Source organism: Panthera onca, chromosome B3, assembly GCF_046562875.1.
Source record: "Panthera onca isolate mPanOnc1 chromosome B3, mPanOnc1 haplotype 2, whole genome shotgun sequence".
Lineage (NCBI taxonomy): Eukaryota > Metazoa > Chordata > Mammalia > Carnivora > Felidae > Panthera > Panthera onca.
In genome coordinates this window covers 51,836,608-51,855,010 of record NC_138344.1, presented here as the reverse complement: position 1 = coordinate 51,855,010, position 18,403 = coordinate 51,836,608, and the positions used below count along the sequence as shown (strand labels likewise).

Sequence of the window (18,403 nt, the reverse complement as noted above, 5' to 3'; positions counted from 1 at the left end):
TTGGCATCAGCTAAGTTAGAGGTTAGAGGCATCAGCTCCACCCCTAAACCCAAGGATTTATGTCTTGGAACAGAACATTTCTTTAAGTGATACTACTCTAAGAAGAAATCAACCTAGAATTTAATCCCCTACATAAAAGGGACAGATACTTCCATACATCACCACCACGTACCCAATTTAAGATGTTTAAATTCCGACTGCTGCGCAGATGCACAGAGCTGGTAAAAAATGTGGTAATTTCGTTCATTTTCTGACTGTAAAATAAAGAAAAATCCTGAAGTTATGGCAACCCTTTACAGTAAAAACATGAGGTTTTCAGGGAATGGGTCTTAGACGGCTAATGTGGACTGACAATTCTGCTCTCACAGACACCAACACTTACATGGGTTTCTTCTCTGGTTGATAAGTCTGTGAGCAACTTGCTGCCCTCTGCTGGCTCACTGGCAGAGGGAGAGCTGCTGGCTCATGATTGCCTTCCAGACAAGGACCCCAGAGAAAATGCTAGTAAATGAAAACACTCTGCGAAGTGAGAATAATGTAATTTGTACTAGGTGAAATTTTTGTTTTGAGAGAGAGAGAGAGTGAGAGAAAGAGCTAGCAGCGGGCAGAGGCAGAGAGAGAGAGGGAGAGAGAGACAATCCCAAGCAGGCTCCATGCTCAGCCTGATGCAGGGCTTGATCCCATGACCCTGGGATTATGACCTGAGCTGAAATCAAGACTCAGATGCCCAACAGACTGAGCCACCCAGGTGCCCCTGAACTAGTTGAAATTTTTAAGAAACATCCTGCAACATAAGGCTTACTGTTACTCTCCTGGGCCAAAACTAGGAGAATTTTCGCCACTTTACTGACGGAAGGGTCTTTCTCCTAACTCCCCACCCCCCACCCCACTAGCTGTAAGCCCATTCCCTTCCTGACAGAAAAGCCAGTCTAACATCTTTGTCTGTTTCAAGCAGTTTCTGTGTTCTAGAAAGAGAAACTTGATTGCTAAACACTAAGGATCTTTTAAATGCCCCAAAATTAAAAATCATAATTCTTCCCTTTGGTGGAGTCATATCATTCCACTGATATCGCATCTATCCATCAATTTTTTGTTTTTAAGAAACAGAAAAAAAAAATAAGCCAAAATGCAAATGAAAGACAGGAAACTCTATTCTTCAAGTCACAAAGCAATGTAGGTTGTCTAATGAGTATGTAAGTGTAAACAGTACTTTAAGAGTTGGGAAAAAGTAAACTTAACTAATATTTTTATACTTACTTGAAAGACAACTCTGGATTTCTCCAGCAGGTAAGTTCTCATGTTGGCTCCTATAATCTGATTTCTCTCATCAAAACTGATTTCTGTGTATTTCCCAAACCGACTACTGTTGTCATTGCGGGTGGTCTTGGCATTTCCAACAGCCTACAAAACAGAGAACCCTCAATAATGTTAAAAAGATCTTTGCTTAATAAAATCCAATCCTGTATGCTGGGATAAGGTCTGTTTAGCAGAGGAAGGTTGGGGGGTGAGGGAAGCAGCCCAAAGCTCAGAGGGGACATGACACATCCTCTACCTGCCATTCAAGGCTCTCCTCCATCTTGCTAGGAGACACTGAGCAGGATTAGAACAAGCACAGGTTCTGATGTTTCATGGTTCCTAGGCTCCTGTTTGTGTAATGCTAGAAAAGTGATTTCATCTTTCCAAGTCTGGATTTCTTATCTATAACACGGGAATAATACGCAGCTTGCGGAGTTGGGAGGATCACCACATCCATGCCCCAAATATTATAGATGCTCAATTAAAAGAACACATCATTCAAACTTTATTTCTTTCCCTATCTCTTACCACTTCTCTACCCAGACCTTCCACTCAACCAAAAAACTGCCCTCTCCCATTCTTTCCATATTCTAGGCATGACTTTTGCTTTTTACTTCTACTCTTGAATTCTGTCTCTTCTCTGCCCATCCCCTCCCCCTTCCTGAGCATTTTTCATCTGAAGTACCCTTCTCATGCACACATACTGTACTTCCTGCCCAGGTCATCATGCTTTCTGACAACACATATTTACTGAGCACCTGCTATGCACCACGTCCTTGGGTGACAAAGGTGAACCAAGAAGACATGGTCCTGCCTTCGTGGAGCTTATAATCTAGGGGGTGAGACCAACCTTAAACAAATAATCACACAAATTTACCCACTGGGCAGTACCTCTGGACAACTTTTCTACTGCTATCTTAGATTGTGGTTTATGTTTCCATTTATTTTTTTTAAGTTTATTTATTTTAAGAGAGACAGAGACAGCTTGAGTAGGGGAGGGGCAGAAAGAGGGAGAGAGAGAATCTGAAGCAGGCTCCATACTGTCAGTGCAGATCCCAACATAGGGCTCAAACTCATAAACCGTAAGATCATGACCTGAGCTGAAGCTGAACGTTTAAACGAGTGAGCCACCCAGGCGTCCCTCCATTTAACTTTAAACGTGTTTATGTTAGAGGAGTCTTAAAACTTGGGGACTGGGGCTTATTCTTTTCCATTACTTCCTATATTATCTGGTACAGGGGCTTCAACAAAATAGGTCTGATAAACATTGATGATTTTGATTTGAGAAAACAGAGAGAAGAGATCTAGGAATCTAATGGTCTTAATTTTTTGCAATGCTTCCAAATAAATTTAAATCAGTCCTTTTCCCACTTTGCAAAGCAGAGCTGGCCTTTGATCATCTCCTGAGCCTTTGCGATGACGCTTCTTCCTTAAGGGCTGTCTCCTTGCTCCTGGGTGCCATGAGGACTGGTCTTGTTCACACTGCTCTCCCAGCCAGAGTTGGGCTGGTGGATCAGCTCTCAGAGAGGGAAGCAGAAGAGCCTTGATATGTGGCATTTGCCAATTTATAAAGTGTAAATATTCCCACCGTGACTGATGTTGAACTATCAAAATTTTAATAGTCAGCTTACCAAAAAATTTCTGAATATTTAACAATCAGCTCATAAAACTTGGGGTCATTGGCTGAAGAACACCAGTGGTCTCAGTGCACCAGTGGTGTCTGTGGTCAAGGAAATTTCCTTTGGTATATAAATATAGACACAGGACTCCTGAAATCTGATTTCTAGCCCAGCAGGTTGAGGAGAGAGCCTTAGCAGGGTAGTCTCTTCTTCAAGCTCCTTCAAATCCTATCAGAGAACAGACTTTCTGGCCCTCACTTCTATGGTCTTTAAAGCTGAGGGATTCAGGTTAGCCAGGGAAACATATACACAAACCAATCCACTTCTCCATTATTGCACATTGCTGCCTGTGACCCCACTCCCCACCTCCCGCAGGGTACACACCTCAGTTATGGGGTTCGATGCCAGAACCTTGTCCTCCACATGGGCGTTACTGCTGGACTTGCTGACGGTGGCGAAGTATCTCATGGCGTAGCGAGCAGACACTGTCTTTCCAGCACCTGACTCCCCACTTACAATTATTGACTGATTTTTATTGTTTCTAAAGCAAGTAAATTAAAGGATTTTTTAGATACTGTTTTTTTTCCTATTAAAAAGGTAATATAGACTCAGTAAGAAAAACACAGACAAGGGGAGAGAAGGTAAACTTTGTTTCATTACTCTAAGGTAACTACTTTTTAACATTCCAGTGAATTCCCTTCTAGTCTTTTTTTCTATGTGATCAAGCTAAACTTTGTTTCTTGCCCTGTCCCCCATGTTGAGGGTCCCCCAAGACCCTCTCATGTCAGTGACCCACCAGGAGGACTCACAGGACTCAGTACATAGTCATGTTCATGGCTAAGATTCATCACACCAAAAGGCTAACTCTGCAAAGAAGAAAGGCACATGGGGCCAAGTCCAGAGGAAGCTGAGTGTGAATCCTTAATTACTACAGCAATGAATTATGACAAGACATGGGAAGTGCTGTCTACCACAAAGCTCTTCAGAGATTCAGTGGCCAGGGTTTGTATTGGGGGCTGGTCACATAGCCAGAGCATGTACCAAAATTCCAGATGCCCTGAAGGAAGGCAGGTGCTCAGCATGAACCACATCATCTACACAGTCAAGGTACAATGAACCTCTCTCCTCAATTGGATAATGGTGGGGAACTTCCTAAAATCCAAGTTCCCAGAGGCTAGCCCTACACCAACCTTGCAAGCAGGCCTCTAAAGAAAGCCATCTTGGGCCCAGGTCAACTCCTCTGTATCCCCACCCACATAAACATAAAACATTTTAAAGGCATTATTTGGAGAGCAATTATTCAAAACATGCTTGGGAACATAGGTGCTCAGTAAGCCCACATGCTGGAGATCTTTAAAAATGTATTCAACTTGGGGGTGTCTGCGTGGCTCAGTCAGTTAAGTGTCCAATCTCAGCTCAAGTCATGATCTCATGGCTTGAGAGTTTGAGCCCTGCGTTGGTTTCTGTGCTGACAGTTCAGAGCCTGAAGCTTGCTTCAGATTCTGTGTCTCCCTCTCTCTCTGCTCCTCCCACATTCATGCTCTGTCTCTCTCTCAAAAATAAATAAACATTAAAAAAAATTTTTAAAAATGTATTCAACTTCTCGCATCATAAGGTGATAGCAGGACTGTACTATAAAGCTGTTCTATGTATCCAGCACTGCTTATAGATACAAGGCACTCCATGAATACTTTATAAGGATCCTCATTTAAGCCTCACAAAAATCCTATGCCACATGTATCTATTTTTATGGAATGATACAACAATGACTCAGAAAGGTAAGGTGACTTGACCCAGGGCAGAGCACCTCCCTGTGAATGCTGGGAGCACCTCAGAGATGGAGTTCCTGCCCAAAAGAGCAAGACTCTGAGGAGATCAGTGACGGACACCTACAGTGTCCCCCGCCAGATAGAAATGGAGCTGGGCTTAGTAAAGCTGGGCTATTCTGACTCCCAGGTTAGTATCAGCAAGTCCAATATAAACCTACCTTACATTCAGTTCTATCACATTTAGACAGACAGGCCTCCAGAGAAAATGGACTTTTCAAGTTGAAACTGGCTCAGCCCAATAGCTCCAGTGAGTTCATACTGTTGACGTACAGGAGCAGCCCTGGCCCATCAGGCTATGAGCCATGGACCTTAATTGCAGAGTGCCTGGAAGACTTATAGGGAGCCAGGGCAAATCCTAGAACCACGGGTGTTTTTCAGTTTGGAGGAAATTTGCTGTAGCAGAGACCAAGGTAACTGGTTATTAACTGGTGAATCTCTATCCAACATTCCTCCTCCCCTCCTTCGTAGAGACTATGCCCCAATTTTCAGTGGGAACACTGCTGTGCATATGAAAGACTACCTATTCCAACCTTACTTGCCGCCAGGCATGGCCCTGTGAATAGGTCCTAGACCAGCTGTGAGCAGAAGTCTTTGTGGGGCTTCTGGGAAGTCTCTTTAACCAGGAGGGGCACATACTTCCCCTCTGACACTCTGGTGCCAACAATATGGAGGAGATGGCTAAGTATTAGCTTGCCTTCAGGATGAGGGTCTCACTCCACGGACAGAAGATCTAAAAGGCATCCAGTCCCTGATGACTGGGAGAGGTGCCATGCGAGTTCTAAAATGCCCACCAGCCTTCTTGGTAGGAGAGAACCACACACACCACCATTATTTTTTCCTGATTATAAGCAGTGGAACGTAGAATGGGTGCTCTCTGAGTGTCTGGCTCACAGATGGAAGACACTAAAGCTGAGGAAACTCAGATGGTTGCCTAGATTATGTAGGGTCCAGATTCTGTGCCTCAGGTTTCCATTTATGAAATGAGGGCAATGATGTGGCTCAACTGACTTCACAGGGGTGTTGCAAGACTTAAAGGAGACCACTGTCCGGAGAGTTCTTTTCAAACTGTAAAAGGATCAGCAAAGATAAGATGGTGTTTCTATTCTTCATTCATACCTTAAAATTTTTTTTTCCATGTTTATTTATTTTTTGAGAGGGAGAGAAAGCAAGTGGGGTAGGGCCAGAGAGAGAGGGAGACACAGAAACGGAAGCAGGACCCAGGCTCCAAGCTGTCCACACAGAGCCCGATGTGGGGCACGAACTCACGGACCACGAGATTATGACCTAAGCCGAAGCTGGACCCTCAGCCAACTGAGCCACCCAGGTGCCTCTCTATTCTTCATACTTTACAGATGAGGACATTGAAGCTGAAAGAGGATAAAACTCCAAAGCTCTTACATCTAAAACCTGTGCTCATCCATCGTAACTTTTTGCTGGGCTAGATGGGGAATAAAGCTTAAACATCTCACAGTGGAGAATAAATCAATATTCCTCCAACCAAACACAGTGCAAGAGAAGCATCTGCTATTCCCAGATTGGTAGGTTTGACCTTTGACTACTGAGAAGGAAGAAAAACCAGGAAACTCGGTCTAGACAGGTTCCACATACAATCATTTGCTACTCATTAGTCTGCTCTACCAAGTGCCCTCACTCTCTGGTCGCATGGTCACCTTTAATGAGACCACACCAGATGTCTCCCCTCCACTGTGAGGGCCCAGCAAATGCAGGAGTGTTGGGAGAGTAAGAGGAAGTCCCACTCTGTAGGCGGCTACCTGGCCATCTGCTTGTACGCCTCTTCAGCCACAGCAAATATATGTGGGTCCATATCGCCCATGTTCTGCCCGCTGTAGGCATGGATGATGGCATCTCCGTAGATTGGCAACTGCTTGTAAGGATTCATAGCCACCAAAATGATTCCTGGGGAAAGATGCCAGATGCAGCGCTGAGGTTCTGACCGTCACCCATTTCTCCAGGGTCTCTGGAGTAAGCCCAGCTCCGCCAGTTATTAAACCTGCCATGTGACTTTGGGCAGATCACTTAATGCTCCGAATCTCAGTTGCCTACAGATGCCACCCACATTTCTCGGCTACTCTCAGAGTTGGATGAGATGACGGATGGGAATGCCCTAAAACTGAAAGGTTTTGTAATTCTCAGTGTAAATATATGATAACATCGTTGCCCCAAGTAAGTAATAAATGTATCAAATCCAATGAGAAACTCAAACACAAGCTTTACCCAGATATATTTTTCTGGGAAGTCTGATATCAATTCTTGATGAAGATTCTTCCCACCTGTAGACACTTCTGTTTACAACAGACTCTTGAAGATCAAACCTCTGTGCTTGTTAGATAGAAATCTGGGCAAAGGTGTAGCTGTGAGTACACATTTTGGCAGAAGTCAACATTTCTAACATAAACACGATATAAAATGTCCTCAGGACACCCTAGACAGCAAGCACCGTGTTTCCGGGTCATTCCTGCTCTCCTAGAATCGCTCTCCTTACCACTGTAGGTGTAAATGAGTTTGGATTCTGCAAAGCGGATTCTGAGATTGTGAAGCACCGCAGGTTCGTGGAGATAGCTGAGGGCTGTGAGGTCATTCTCACCCACGAGGATGTCAGGATTCCGGAGTGGAGGCAGAGATTCTGGATCAATGGAATAATCCAGCTCCTGTGGACAAAGATGAAATTAAAGTTCAAGAAGTAAAAGATCCTTGGTTTTCTATTGAACTCTAGTCCTCTGTCCTACCTACCATGTGTTTGGAGTGGTCCCTGACACTCTGAAAAACAAACCTATGTGTAGCAATGAGAAAACAATCTCCACGGCTGACTCTTGGAAAGCGGGAGCCAGGGGACAAGGGTATTGGACATGGGCCCTGGGGTAAGTCACTCGCTCTTTCTGGGCCCCTCTTCTCCCATCTGTGAAAAGACTGGCTGGACCAGACCAGGGGTCCTCAGAGCTATAGGACCTCACTGAAGCTTCCATGAGAGGTACAGGAAAGCCGTGTGGGCAGGGACCTGGGCACACCATCCTCATTGCTATCACAGGGCTCCACTTGTATGCAGTTTAGATGTTGAGAGCCACCCAAGTTTTTGTCTGAAAACAGGGTTCTGCTGGGTGGTGAGAAGTGTCTGAAGGAGCCCATGTGAGTGGTGGTGACTCTTTGAGAAGATCCATGTTCTTGTAACTCCTGTCTGAGGGCTCATGCCCCCCTTATAAGGCTGCCTGTTCCCATTACCCTCAGCCCTGGGCTGAGTAACTTGCTGGGGATGGTCTCTTGTCTGGTAGACTTCACCTAGCATTCCCAAAATAGGTGCCTGAGTAGAAGGGAGAGGTTAGCAAGCCTAGTGGTACTGACACCACAGACGACTGGGCTCCAAATGGCAGAGAGACATGGGACCTTATGACCACCTGTTCTAACTTCCCTTACGTTCATTTCACAGCTTGGGGAAGTGACTTGATCAAGGTTATCCAGCAAGCTTGTTTTCCTTCCACTTTCCCAGGCCGCCTTCTTTCTGATACCTGGTCTTGAACCAGCTCCACAAAGTGACCTGGCTGTCCCCTCGCAAGTGCCCACTATGCACACCCTATGCCATGTAGTCAGCACTCCTCAAAACTGCCTTCCAAGGAGGGCATGAGTACCCTAATTAACAGCTAAGGAGACAGCTTCAAAGAGGTTAAGCTCCTCGTCCAAGGTCACACAGTATGGATATGTTTGGCTCTGAAGCATGTGTCCTAATGCCTCCTATCAATGCTGAGAAGATTTGGTTTGTTGTTGGTTGGTCTGTTTGGAGAGCAGCTCAGGGCAATCTAGGCCAACTATATTGGATCATGACAGCTGCCTGCTCCATTTTCAGTGCAAATATATTCATGGACCTGCCCCCAGCAGAATATTGTTTTTCCCTGTTTTATTGAGAAATAATTGACATATATCACTGTAAAATTTTAAGGTATAAACCATAATGGTTTGTTTTACATATACTATGAAATGATTACCACAGTAGGTTCAGCTCACATCCATCATTTCATAAAGATGTAATAATAAAGGGAGAAAAGAAAAAAATCTTCTCATTGTGATGAGAACTCTCAAGATTTAGTTTAATTTTCCTAGCAGTGTAGCCACAGTCATCATGTTGCACATTACACTCCTGGAACTTATCTTGAACTGGATGTTTGTATCTTTTTTTTTTTTTTTTTATTCTGAGGTGGGGAGGGGGGAGAGTGAGAGAGAGAGAGAGAAGAGAAGAGAAGAGGAGTGGGGAGAGAGAGGGAGGGGGAGGGGGAGGGGGAGAGGGAGGCAGAGGGAGAGGGAGAGAGAGAGGGGGAGGGAGAGGGAGGGAGAGGGAGGGAGAGGGAGGGAGAGGGAGGGAGAGAGGGAGAGAGGGAGAGAGGGAGAGAGGGAGAGAGAGAATCCCAAGCAGGCTCCACGCTGTCAGTGCAGAGCCCAATGCAGGGCTTGAACTCACAAACTGTGAGACCATGATTTGAGCTGAAACCAAGAGTCAGATGCTTAACTGACTGAGCCACTCAGGTGCTGCATATATACAATTTATTTATCCATTCATCTGTTGATGAACAATTAGGTTGTTTCCACATCTTGGTTATTGTGAATAATGCTCTATAAACATGGGGGTGCAGCTATCTTTTTGAGTTAGTGTTTCTGTTTCCTTTAGATATATTCCCAGAAGTGGAACGGCTGGATCATATGGTAGCTCTGTTTAAAAATTTTTGAGGGTGACTGGGTAGTTCAGCGGGTTGAGCATCTGACTTGATTTCAGTTCAGGTCATGATCTCATTGTTCATGGGATCGAGTCCCATCTTGAGCTCGGAGACTTCTCGGGATTCTCTCTCTCTCCCGCTCCTCGACTCATGCTCTCTCTGTGTCTCAAAATAAATAAACTTAAAAAAAATTTTTTTGAGGGTTCTCCATACTGGTTTTCATAGTGACTGTTCAATTTACAATTCCACTAGCAGTACACAGGTCTCCCTTTTCTCCACATCCACACCAGCATTTGTTATTTTGTCCTTCTCTTAAATGTTTATTTGAGAGAGAGAGAGAGAATGGGGGAGGGGCAGAGAGAGGGATAAAGAGAGAATCCCAAGCAGGCTCCATGCTGTCAGTGCAGAGCCTGATGCAGGGTTCGATCCCATGAATCGTGAAATCATTACCTGAGCTGAAATCAAGAGTCGGATGCTTAACCGACTGAGCCACCCAGGCGTCCTGGGACTTTCTGTCCTTTTGATGATGGCCATTCTAATAGGAGTGAGGTGATATTCATGGTGGTTTTGAATTGCATTTCCCTAAGAACTAGGGATGTCAAAAATCCTTCCAAGTGTCTGCTGGCCATCTGTAAAAATCTTTTTCAGAAAATTGTCTGTTCGGGTCCTTTGCCCTTCTTTTATGAGTTTTGTTTTCATTTTTGATGTTGTTGTTTTTGTTTTTGCTTTTGAGTTGCAAGAATTATTTATATATTTTGGATATTACTCCCTTATCAGATATATGGCTTGCAAATACTTTTTCCCCTTCTGTAGGTTGTCTTTTCACTTTGTGGACAATTTCTTTTGATGTGCAGAAGCCTTTTACTTTGATGTAGTCACATCTACTTATTTTTTATTTTGTTGCTTGTGCTCTGGGTGTCAAATCCAAAAAAAATCACAAAGTCCTATGGCAAGAAGCTTTATTCCTATGTTTTCTTTTAGGAGTGTTGTGGTTTTGGGGTCTTACATTTAAGTCGTTAATCCATGTTGAATTAATTTTTGTGACTGGTATAAGACAGGAGTTCAGTTAAGCAGAATATTCTTAATCTATAGACTTTTATTTTGAGAGTAAAATAAATTGTTGCTCATATATAACTTCTTTCCTTGAGTTCTTCTGTTATCTGTTTTAAATTAACAACCTCCTTTTCTAGTTCAGCCCGTGTGTGTGCGCACGTGCACGCACACGTGTGTGTGTGTGTGTTATGTATGAGAGAGACAGAGAGAAAATCAAGAGTCATTGGGGGGAGGGGAGAAAACATAAAGAACATTAGATTAACAGTTGAAGGCAGAGGTGACATTTTCCTACACAAAGCAGGCTTTGTAAAGCTAAGGAGCTATCTGGCCACCTGCCCACTTACCTGCCTCTCGTTGGCTGGGGTTCAGAGCCAGGAATGTCGCTACCTGAAGCCCTGCTGACTTCACTAAAGCTGCAAACTGCCACTGCAGCTGGAGTCTGAGATTTTTCTCCACGGAGACACCTGATCCCTAATGAGAACCTAGAGTGCATGCAGGAAGTGCTCCACAAGGCTGCAAAGAGCTACTGGTGGGGAAGGGTTGGCTAAATGGAAGTAGCAGTGTCCTCTCTCTGTGTCTCTCTCCAGTGGTCTCCACACATGGATCATCTCGTTTGATCTTCAGCAACCCTGTGAGGTCCTGCTATTATTAACTCCAATTTGCATATGAGGAAAGCTAGAGGCTAAGGGTCATAAACTTAGCAAGTGGCCTTCACAAGCTTTGAATCCAGATAGTATGTTTCTTGAGGAAGTGTCTTTAGTTGCTCTGCTCATCTTCCTACCTGGGATCTCAGGAGACGACTCCCAAATCCAGGACAGTCTGATTGGAAATAGAGTGCCCTGTTTGTTTGTTTGTTTTTTTATGTTTATTTATTTTTGAGAGAAAGAGAGAACAAGCGAGGGAGGGGAAGAAAGAGGGGGACAGAGGATCTGAAGCAGGCTCTGCGTGGACAGCAGTGAGCCTCATGCAGGGCTCAAACTCATGAACCAAGAGATCATGACCTGAGCCGAAGTTGGATGCTCAACTGACTGAGCCACCCAGATGCCCCAAGAGTGTCCTGTTTCTACAGAGACCATGTGCATGACTCAAAAATTCCAGCATTTTAATATTCATATGATATTCCCCGGACCAACTCTGACATCCAAATGTAACATGAATACTTTGTCTAGCTCTGCATCCAGGGAGTTGACTCATGCTAGCTATGGATCCAGTGGGATGTCATTATGGCTATGGGGGCAAAGGACAGCTCATGATACTTAAAGGAGTGGTAAAATCTGCAGAAGCTGTTAATCAAAAGACACATCCAGCCTTCGAGAGGGCCTGATCACAGGTACACTGCAGCACAGGAACCACCACTGACATGATCTTTTGCCACACCAGCACTGACAGGCTCTTCACAACATCACACAAAGCTGGGCATTCCTATCTTCTTGTCCCTTCTCCCGTCAGTTCCCTAACCACCTTGCCACACGCCGTCCTGGAGCTCCCAATTCTTACTGTTTCTATCCAACCACCTACAGATGGACTTTCCCTCCTTCTGTTCTCCTCTCACTCCTCCCTCTCCCTTCCTGATTTCTCTCTCCTTCCTCTACTTCTCTTCCTCTTCCCATCTTGAGGTTTTTCTCTACTGGTTGATGCCTTAGGCTCCAACCACTTTTCTTCAAGTTTCTCATCTTTGCCCAGTGTCTATGCTGACACCCATGAAACCAAAATGGTGAATTACTGGGGTGCATGGGTGGCCCAGTTGATTGAGCGTCCGACTTCAGCTCAGGTCATGATCTCACGGCTCATGAGTTTCAGCCCCAATGGGGCTCTCTGCTGTCAGTGCAGAGCTCACTTCAGATCCTCTGTCCTCCTCTCTCTGCCCCTACCCTGCTTGTGCACATGCTCTTTCTCTCCCTCTCAAAAATAAAATAAACATTTAAACAAAACGGCAAATCACTTTCCAGTGTTCTCCCAGCCATGCTGGATGCCCAGGTATGCAGCACAGGGCACTTGATGCCTTCATTAGGGCAGTGTGTGGGGTGGGGGGGGTGCGGTACAAATAGTGGACCCACAGCACCAGCCAGCCACTCTGGATGACCCCCCATGTGCCCTCTCCCAGGCTCCTCCCACAGGGGCTGTGCCCCCTCCACATACATCCCAGTTACCCTTCATACATTGTGGCAGCCACAGCCAGCAAGGACCCTCACCGTTCCATCCTCCAGCAAAAGTCGCAGGACTTTGTCACCAACTTTGTAGTCCTTTGCTATTTCAGCAGACTTCCAAACTTCTTCAGGATCAGGAATCCATACCCTGTTGTACTGACCAACAGAATAAAATGGGCTTAATTTCAGAACTTGGAAAACAAAAACACAGATCATTAGATAATTAGACTCAGGGATATTTCTGTCTACTCAGTTCCTTCATTAGGAGTATTTTACCTAATTTTTGTTTATGAAGTAATCTTTAGTATGTCTACAGTGCACCAGGCCTAGCTGCTTCCTTTCATAGGCAACGGAATTCCCAAAGCCTCCTAAATACTCCTGGGAAACTAAAAGCCTGGGAATGGAAGGGAAATCACGAGTCCCTTAACGGGAAGCTCTGGGCACTATCTGTAAGAGTTGGAGCAGAGGGATTTGGTTCACCACGGATCGGCTGAGGGGCTGTGGGCCAGACACTTAACTTCTTACACCGTGTTCTTCTCATCCACAAAATGGGTACAGTCCCTACTTCACAGGTTTGCTGCCAGGTTAAGTTAGACTGTGTCGTTGAAAGCACTCTGCCAGATGCTATGAAGTGTTGTTACAGCAGTGTTATTTCAGCACTGGTTGGTAGAAGCCAAGTATTCCTGCTGCGGCAAGTGTAGAAATCCAGATGTAGCTGTGGGGGCACCTGGCTCAGTGCTGGTGGATAAGAGTCTTTAGGCAGAACCACACTGCTATGTACTGGATCAAGTCCCCCCACCCCTGAGCTCACCACAAATTCTTATGTTGAAGCCCTAATCTCCAATGTGACTGAATTTGGAGACAGGGTCTGTAAGAGGGGGTGAAGGTTAAATGAGGTTATAAGGCGCTCATCTGATGATGGGATAAGTGTCCTTGTAAGAAGAGACACCAGAGAGCTCACATGCATGCTCTCTCTCCACCTGCATGCACCAAAAAAGGCCATGGGAGTACACGGTGAGAAGCAGCTGTCTGCACCCTTGGACTTCTCAGCCTCCAGAACTGTGAGAAAATGGGCATCTGTCGTTTAAGCGCCAAGTCCACAGCATACTGTTAGGCAGCCCTATCAACTAACCCACGTGTCTAATACTCACACTGGCACACTGATGAGGGGCCGTGTCTCTCTCCAGAACTCACCAAGACACCTGAATGCTGCTCAAGATGAAGATGAGGTGGCCGCCATGTGTGTAGACTGCAGCTGTCATAGGTCCATGATTAATTCCTTTCTCTCCCCTCTGCAGTAATCACCCGGACCCCACATCTCACACTCTCCTGCAGTGGGCCGTTCCTCTGTTTGCTCGTCCATTCATTCACTCGTTCATTTACTAAACACTTGCTAAGCATCTATTATGTATATGTGCTGAGTTACCCGGAGGGAAAGGCATTCCCTCTTAGTCAGCATGGTCTCCCTACTAACCCAGCCGATCTCTAACCTGGAGCTGCATGTGTGCATATGTGTATATTTGCATCTCTTTGCTCATCAGGCCCGTGGTCTACTGGTGCCTGGTGACCATGAGTAAATATTCCTTTCTGTTGAGAGATTGTACCTTCAGGAGTTTTCAGTCACAAAAAGATTCTGAACAATAAAATTATGACATTTTAATTTTCCTTATTATAGTTCTATGTATTTTCTACAAGTTGCATGTAATACTCTTAGAATAAACAATCTTTAAAAGAAAATGTCAACATATATGTCCACAAAAAAAAAACTTGAACATAAATGTTCATAGTAGTTTTATTCATAATAACCCAAAACTGGAAACAGACTAGATGTCCATTAATAGGAGAATGAGTTAAAAGACAAACAAAACTGTGGTATATTCATACAATGGAATACTACTTACCAACGAAAAGAATCAACTACTGATATAAGCAAGAACATGAATGAATTTCCAAAACATTAGGTTGAATCACAGAAACATTACACAAATGAGTATGTTATGTATGAATCCCCCCTCTTTTTTTTTTCAGAGAGAGTGAGCTTGAGCACATTAGCACAAGTGGTGGAGGGGCAGAGGGAGAGAGAAAATCTTAAACAGACTCTACGCCCAGCCTGGAGCCTGATGTGGGGCTCAGTCTCACAACTGTGAGTGAGATCATGACCTGAGACGAAATCAAGAGTCGGATGCTTAACCCACTGAGTCACCCAGGCACCTCCATGTATGAATCCCTTTAAATCAAGTGCTAGAACAGGTAAAACTAATGTAAGGTGGGGAAAACATAGGAACAGCAGTTGCCTCTGGGAGTAAGTAGGGCTGGGGAGTGAGTGGGAAGGCTCTCATGGGAATGTTCTGGGGGTGATGGCAACATTCTATACCTTGAAAGGGTTTGGGTTACATGGGTGGTCAGCACTTTTCAAACATCACTGAACACAGACGTGAGACTGGTGTTTCACTATCTGAAAATTTTACACAAAGAGCCAAACAAATATGAAACTCTTAACAATAGACATACTAAAATATTTAGGAGGACACGTAGCGATGTAAGCAGTTTACTCTAAGATGCTTTAAAAAATAAGACGGCCCAAGGACTGGAGAGAAGAATAGACATGTAATACAACAAATATGGTAAAATGTTCATGGTAGAATCTAGGTGGTAGGACAGATGTCCGCTATAAAGTCCCTTTGACTTCAGTGTATACTTAAAATTTTCATATGCTGTTGGAGGAAATAAAGAAAAGTATAAAACAAGTTTCAGAGTGCCAGTACTAAACTAGGACCCAGTTGATTAAGGAGCACAGGTGTTTATCTATTAGTTAATATGAATTGACTTACTTAAGCAAAGAAAAATATATATTTCATTGGCTATCAATCATGAGTCCCTAAGTCATTTGGGTTGTTTTAATTCTTGATAGGTAGCTGAGAGAGAGGTAAGATTTCAGACACAGAGACAGAGAAAATGGAAGAACGACCTAGAGGGCAATGATACACAGTTAGGTATACATGTCCATGCAGGTAGGTGGATAGAAGCCTCATAAACACACTCACACCCACTCACACATACTTGTTGCCATGGGCTACCATGTTCTACTTCAGTCTGCTATCAAAAACATTTATTGCTCAAAAAGAATGAAATCTTGCCATTTGCAACTACATGGATGGAACTAGAGGTTATTAGGCTAAGCGAAATTAGTCAGAGGAAGACAAATATCATATGACTTCACTCATATGAGGATTTTAAGATACAAAACAGATGAACATAAGGGAAGGGAAGAAAAATTATAGAAAAACAAGGAGAAGGACAAAACATAAGAGACTCAAATATGGAGAACAAACAAAGGGTTACTGGTGGGGTTGTGGGAGGGGGGATGGTCTAAATGGGTAAGGGGCATTAAGGAATCTACTCCTGAAATCACTGTTGCATTATATGCTAACTAACTTGGACGTAAATTTAAAAAATAAATTAAGTAAAAATTAAAAAAAACATTTATTGCTAATCTCATAAAGCTGAAATCATTAATGGAATATCCCAATATATTATGAAGTGGCATGACAGAATTTTAGGTCCTAGATTTAGGGTCCTGGGAGATCGTCTGCTCCAGGTTGTCTGTCATAGTTCTTTTTAAAGCCAAAGAAAGCTGACTTCAAATGAAATGGTGGCGGCCTGCTCTGTGAAACAGGTGAAAGTAGGAGGAGGATCCCAGTTGGGGGCTACAGCTGAGATCCCTAGATCCTCCCACAGAAGCCAGGAGTTCTGAGAAGTAATGTTAAGGTCACCAAAGCCAATCCAAGCCTTTTGTTTTACTGACCCCAAAGATGTCAGCAGCTCATCAAACACCACACAAAGTCTCAAAAGCCAGGATTCCATGGAGCCAGGGCCTGCAAATCCTACTTTGAACTGCTTGTTAATTAAATAAGTCTGGCTTTGAAAATAATCTTGAACTCTTAACACGCAACTATCTACTTGAGAGCACACAGGCTGGTTTGTTTCAGCCCAAAGCAGAATTCAATGGTAGGCAGTATTAGGATATGTATGGAACTGAAAGCTGGCTTCTTTTGAGGGGTGGTACATACAAACGGCCTCCTCAGCCCTGACTCTCCAGGCCACCCACACCTTCCAGGCCTGGTGCCTCTGCCAGCAATGCTGCCAGTCACCTAGGGCCCTGCAGCTGCAACCCAGCCTGGTAAGTAAACATGACAAAGTTTATCCAGTTGCATGTCAGTTACACCCATTGGGTGCCTCCCTCCTTCCTCACATTCCTCGACCCACAAGGCAGTGCTTCAACCGGGAGGAAGAGTTCGCTTTGCAGAATTTAGACAAACAAACGCAGTCTGTGCAAACAGTGTGACTAGCTCTCATGTGATTTCCCCGGTGTGACTTGTTCCTGTGGAGCAGGAGCCTCCGGACTCAGACTGCCTGCCAAGCCCTCAAGGGACGGGCCTGCAGTGGGGGGGGCCACGGAGCAGAGGTGCCTGCCTCCCACACCCTTCCTGCAAATACCCTCCCACAAAGGGAAATCGTGCTGTACCTTTATTTCCAAGCCAAGGGAGGCTCAACAATGAGGCAAAGACTTAGGAGCGTGACCCTTAGGAAGTGATTTGTCTTCAGGAACATCTGAATACCCCACCCTACATGCTCAGATGAGAGAAGAGGGCATCTTCTCATGTTGCCTGCCTATTTGAAGGCATCAACTGATGTCAGCCACAGAAAGGGCTTGAGGACTTTACAGGAAATAGGGAATACCACACATTTCCTTCCTAGCAGCTCTCTGGACTGGGAGAGAGTCTCCACTTTCCCAGTCAGCCAGGCCAGGGCAGTGATACTATGCTCCCTTCGCTGCCCCTCCCTCACCCCTCCAGGCCCTTCTCAGGCTCCCTAGCCTCCCCTCTGTCTCCCAGTGTCCTTCCTAGCCCCTCTTCCTGACAGGCTTTCTCTAGAGAGTGTCCTCCATTCCCATGATTTCAGGGACTGCCCTGGCACCTGTGCACGTGAGACCTCCAGCCCAGATCTCTCCACAGGTCTAGACCACATGTCCAGTGGTCTCCCAGACATCAGCCCCTAAATGTCCTTGGACACTCATGAATTCTAAGCTCTAATGACCATTATGTCTATCCCAAACCCACTCCTCCTCAGTTCTCTTGTCCCTCAAATCAAAAACTTGGGACAGTGCTGGGTTCCCTTCCCTCCTTCCACCCTCAACAACCAAATGGTTATCAGGTGCTGGAAAGCCTACATCTTAAGTCTCACCTATCTGTCCCATTCATCCCACTGCCATGGCCATCAATCAGCTCCCCCTCCCCCAACCCCACCCCCACCAATCTTCTCTTGACAGATGTCACAGTCTGCTGAGTGCTTCCTCAAGCAGGTAAAGCACCAGGTTTCTGTGGTCATACAGATTCCCTCACCTGCACCTGAATCAGAATTTCCATGGGTGGGCCCCGGCAAGATGAAAGCTTTAAAATTCCCACCCCCAGTCCCTTATAGATTTTGATGAGCAGCCAGACCTTGGAAGCCACTGTCCTAGCCAGTTTTCCTCCTCAGGCTTCCTTGCCTCTTCAGTCCACCCTCTGCCAGCTGCCACCCAATCCACTAGCAGTTTCTAGAACATGCCAAGCTCTTCCTTGGTTCTGTTCCTTCCACCCCCGGTGCCACTCCTCCTCTCCTGGCCAGTGAGCAAACTAAGATTCAGCTCACAACTCCTCTCCTTGGTGGCACTTTCCCTATTGCTCTCCACCCCAGGCAGG

General features: G+C 45.1%; 1 protein-coding gene across 1 annotated transcript in view; it reads right to left on the bottom strand.

The window, feature by feature from the left end:
• The window catches only part of MYO5C (myosin VC), a 102,817-nt gene that overhangs the window by 79,142 nt on the left and 5,272 nt on the right, over positions 1 to 18,403 (bottom strand). The window contains exons 2-7 of the mRNA XM_060618503.3: positions 12,708 to 12,818; positions 7,248 to 7,413; positions 6,517 to 6,661; positions 3,300 to 3,456; positions 1,258 to 1,401; positions 173 to 254 (exon numbers count right to left, since the gene is read on the bottom strand). Of these exons, the coding sequence (XP_060474486.3) occupies positions 173 to 254; positions 1,258 to 1,401; positions 3,300 to 3,456; positions 6,517 to 6,661; positions 7,248 to 7,413; positions 12,708 to 12,818 (805 nt within the window). The remainder of the gene's footprint in view (positions 1 to 172; positions 255 to 1,257; positions 1,402 to 3,299; positions 3,457 to 6,516; positions 6,662 to 7,247; positions 7,414 to 12,707; positions 12,819 to 18,403) is intronic.